General features: G+C 54.1%; 1 protein-coding gene across 1 annotated transcript; it reads right to left on the bottom strand.

The window, feature by feature from the left end:
* Nucleotides 1-421: 421 nt before the first annotated feature.
* LOC309588973 (steroidogenic acute regulatory protein, mitochondrial-like) lies at nt 422-4,014 on the bottom strand (the record flags this gene model as incomplete). The annotated part of the gene is made up of 7 exons (XM_082308804.1): nt 422-523; nt 663-756; nt 959-1,143; nt 1,983-2,141; nt 2,672-2,817; nt 3,571-3,678; nt 3,951-4,014. The coding sequence occupies 7 exons, from the start codon at nt 4,012-4,014 to the stop codon at nt 422-424; spliced, it is 858 nt and encodes a 285-aa protein (XP_082164930.1).
* Nucleotides 4,015-4,444: the final 430 nt, after the last annotated feature.

The raw sequence follows: 4,444 nt of genomic DNA, 5'->3' as shown, positions 1-4,444 counted from the left end.
AATAAAGAGCAATGGAACTGGGGCAGGGCTGAAGCCGCAGAACAAACGGCACCGTGGGCAGTGATGCCCAATGTCGGGGTGTGTTTTGGCAACCACCCCCTTCCCTTGTGCACGGCGGTGAGGAGCGATGCCGAACACCAGCTACCGTTGCTGCTCACGGGTGAGGTTTGGGCAAGGGTTTTTAGGCAACCCCTAATGCAAGGCTCAGTCCTTGCAGATGCTTCACTCCATCCCCGAAGCAGAAGCACAGTGCTGGGTGAAGAGTGTCCTCTTTGCTCGGGGTTGCTCAGTGGGTACACTGCCTTGCCCCATCGCTGGCGGCCACGGCTCCTTGGCTGCAGCGCCAATGAGCAGGGGAAGGAGCGGGTCTCCAGCTTGGGCCATGTCCCTCGTGCTCGGGCAGAGCCCATCCTCCCGCAGCTCAGGAGCATGCAGTGGCAGAGAGGTGTCGGCGGAGGTGCTTGATGAAGTCTGCTTGAGACTGTGGCAGGACGTGATTAACAACAGATGCAGGGATCCAGCCCTTTGGGAGAAAAAAAGCCTGAATTTGGCCCTGCTGGGTCAAAGAGAGTTGGGGTGCCCATCCTGGGGAGCAAGGTGCATTTGCATGCCAGGATGCATACCCCTTGCTGTCCCACCCCAAGTAACACTGTGGCACTTGCCTTCAGGTCCATGCTGAGGAGCCAGGTGAAGCGGGTACAGCCGGGGTCCTCCGCCAGCGGCTGCAGGACGATGCAGCTCAGCCGGGACTCGGCCCTGCAGTGGGCAAAGAAGCAGGCAGTTAGGGTCCCCCCCCAGGAGGAAAACGGGGTAAAGAGATCCCAGAGCAAATGCAACAGGGAGGTAGCTCTTGGCATGCCTCCCTTGCCATGCCCCGTGCAAACGTTCATGACTGCAGCGGTGGTGTCCCCCCGCCAGGACACGATATCCCATGACGGTCACTTTGCGGGGGCTGTACCTGATGCACCCTTCCTGCAAGGGCAGTGGCTCAGTGTGGGTGGCGGTGCCCACCAGGTAGATGGCTGTCTCCCTCCTCCCGCGGTGCCGCACGCTGACAAAGTCCCGCTGGCCCACCAGGTTGCCCGGGCTGGGGGCGGTGACTTCGTGTGTCACCAGTGTGTCTGTCCCGATGCGCTGCAGCACCTACCAGAGCAAGAAGTGCCCCCGGGATTAGGCTTCTTGTGGCTGCCCCTCCGGGGACATCCCTGCCATCCCCTTATTCCTGCCCAGGGGACATTAAGCCACCCTGGGGATGGCAGCATGAGCAGAAGCAGCAGCAAGGCTGGGGCCTGGGGCTGGCACCTGGTGGTAATTAAATCCCAAGCCCCTGCAGGCTATTAAGGGGGAAAGTGGGTGATTTTTGCAACCTTTTTTTATCTGGGATGGGATTCTCCCTATGCTATTTCTTTTTCTGAAGGGACAGGGAAGTGGTAGCTATAAATAAGCAGAGGCTGGGTAGCATCTGAGCCAGCCCAGGTGAGCTAGGGGAGGCTTTCTGAGGCTGGCAGCTTGCTTAGGGATATGCTGTGGTTTGTGAGCTGAGAAATAAGGCAAATAAATACTCAAAAGAAGCCCAAGACAACACATCAGCTTCCTGGGGGTGCCCCCGCCCCAGTGTGATATATTTGGTTTGGCCTCTTTTTTTGAGCTGAATCCTCTGAACAGCTTCTCCCCTGACATTAAAGTCTGAGCAATGTCAGAGTCCCCCAGCATGGAAAAAACTCTGTGAACAGGTGCTGTGCAGAAAAGAGAACTTGGAAACGACACGTTTCTCAATGCCACGCCAGTAAAGCACATCTTCTTTCCCTGGGGTGATATCCTGCTCTTGCAGGAGTACGGAATTAGCTGTAATCCTTCAGCAATCTTAAAAGCTTCGACAAATACGATTTTGGGGATGCTAGCAACCCTGGTGATGCAGAGTCTTAGACCGTCTGCCCACGATGGCATCGCTCGCTGCCTCAGTGCATCCCTCCCCACCTTACCTTCACCCGGCTGAGGGTCGGGTTCCACTGGGGCATTTGCTCAATCCTCTCGAACAGCTCTCGGTGCAGCCGTGCCACTGGCACGGCCAGGACCACCTCTGCCCGAAACACCTTGCCCAGCCCAGGGAGGGCAGCACTGGACACGGTGGCCTCGGCATCCTGGGAGAGCAGAGAGCCTGTATCAATGAAATGCCTTGCTAATAAATCGTCCCAGTCATCTTTTTAATCACTGTTTGGTTTACAGTTGAAAGCTGTTATATCTAAATCATGCCACTATGATTGCTTTTTTTTTTTTTTTTTTATTTTAAGCTCCTTTCTAGCTAAATTAAACAATTCAGCAAACAGCTTAATGAACAAACACCGTAAATAACAGCAAAGTCACAATCTGTTGGTTTTTTTTCCTGCAGAAATGCTCCTGGCTTTCCCTGGGAACATGATTATCTGAGTTTTCCCTTCCAAGCCTTTTCCTGCTGTGTATTTACTTTGCAGATTTGCTTGCGAATGTGCTTAATGAAGGCTTGGTTGGAAACTCTTTTTGCCGTGCTTTTGCATGGCACGTCTCCTGTGCCCATGGTTTCCCTTCAAGCAGGAGGAATAAGAGAAGCAAATGTCATCTCCCCAGGCTCATTTCTCCTCCCGAGAGCGTTTCTGGCATGAAGCAGTAAGGGCAAAAGGTGGCCGGGCTTTACCAGCGTCGTTTCTGCCTGCCAGCTGGTGTGCTGCTGCAGGATGCTCAGCGCTCGCTGCAGGGCTGTTTCTCCCTGGGTGATGTAGGAGAGGTCCACGCTGGAGAACCGGCTGGGGCTGACGTCTCCGATGGGCTCGGGGCAGGCAGCTGCAGGAGCAAGGCAGAGCAATGTGAAAAGCCCCCTTTGCTTTGCCTGTGCACGTGGCTGCGGGCAGAGAAGTGCAAACATAGCTGGAGCAGAGGGTTTTGCTGACCCAAAGTCTCGGCTCTTACACTGCTGTTTCCACCACACAACTGGTCCCCTCTTGGGCTGGGGATGGCTTGGTGCAGAAAACCTTTCTGTCAGGAGCATCCCTGGCATTCAATCACTGTTTCTGTGCTGACTGCTTGGAAAGCTTTTTGAAATTGCTTTCCAAATCATTTCCCAGTAACACTGTGGTACAAATTGCACATTGCTTGGGTATTATTAACATTGCATAGGCAGTCTTTGGACCAAGCCACACTTCAAAAAAAACCCAGATGAATTTGCCAATTTTCAAGTCTTTAGGTAAGTGGGGGAACTAGAGACACAGCAGACATGCAACAAAACACTGATAAGTGCCTGTAACCTCTGCTAAAAGCTTTGGCTGCCTGTACGGTGAGCCAATGCAATTTACCTTCCCAGAATCCCAGGGTCTCCCTGCTAACCCAGTTTTCCATCAGTACAGGGAATGCTTTTAAGCTACCAGCAAGCTGGAGACCAGCCCAGCAGTGAGAAGACAATTAACTCTGTCCCCCAAAATATGGGTCAAATCATATAGAGAGGTGTGCATTTTAATACGCATCCCTCCATCATGTGTTGCAAGGGCGTTGTGAGCAGGGCTAGGAAACATGGTACCTAAGTGCCCAGGCTGAGCTTACCTGTCTCCTTTCCCATCAGCCTCTGAATATAATATGGAATTTTGGAAGGCAGGCAACGGAGCCCTCTCACATCCTTCTGTATTGCTGCAACGGCTGTTATCTTCAAGCCTAGGGGAGATATGTGCAGGCTTTGGTGAGCACAGAGCGTGCAAGGAAGATGCCGAGCTGCCCTCCGTCTCTGCTGGAAGTTGATTTGCAGCTAAGACCAAGACTACCCTATGCATGATACAACGCGGGAGGAATATAGATGCATAGATGTGACATTTCCAAGGGAGCACCTCCCAAGGGGATGCCCATCAGATGCAGGCTTAGCATCTCCTTTAGGACCCTCTTTTCTGCCTGTTTTTCCCAAGGTTGGAGGGGAAGCGAGTGGTGCTTACCGGGCAGGCGGCGGTGGTGGTCATGGGCGATGCCGCAGCACAGCTTGACGGTGGCCTGCAGCATGGCGCAGGAGCAGGGCTGCCTCTGGGAGCACGCCGCATCCTGGCACGCCTTTATAGCCGGCCTGAAGGACGGCACCTGATGATAGGACCACGCTGCCAGATAGCAACTGGGAATAAGGAGTACTCAAGGACAAGGCAAGCGAGAGGAGGGGCCGGAGGGAAAGGCCACGCTTCCCTCTGAATGAGCAGTCCCTGCCTTGCCTCCTGCCTTGGGCAGGCGGCTGTGAATGGCCGCATCCCCAGGGCACCGCTGAGATGGGACGCTTTAGTGGTCCCCAGTGCCACTTTATTGAGGACTGTGGTGGCAAACCCAAGCTGGCAAAGGCAACTGGTGGCACTTGCATAGAGGGAAGGATGGGGTGGGAGTTGAGAGCAATGTGGCTTTGCTCTCGGAGAGCATGGAAGCTGCTGTTAAAACCATATTTGTGGAA

This window comes from Platalea leucorodia (assembly GCF_965183815.1).
Source record: "Platalea leucorodia genome assembly, chromosome: 4".
Lineage (NCBI taxonomy): Eukaryota > Metazoa > Chordata > Aves > Pelecaniformes > Threskiornithidae > Platalea > Platalea leucorodia.
The sequence above is the reverse complement of the archived record's forward strand: the minus strand, read 5'-3'. Positions and strand labels throughout refer to the sequence as shown.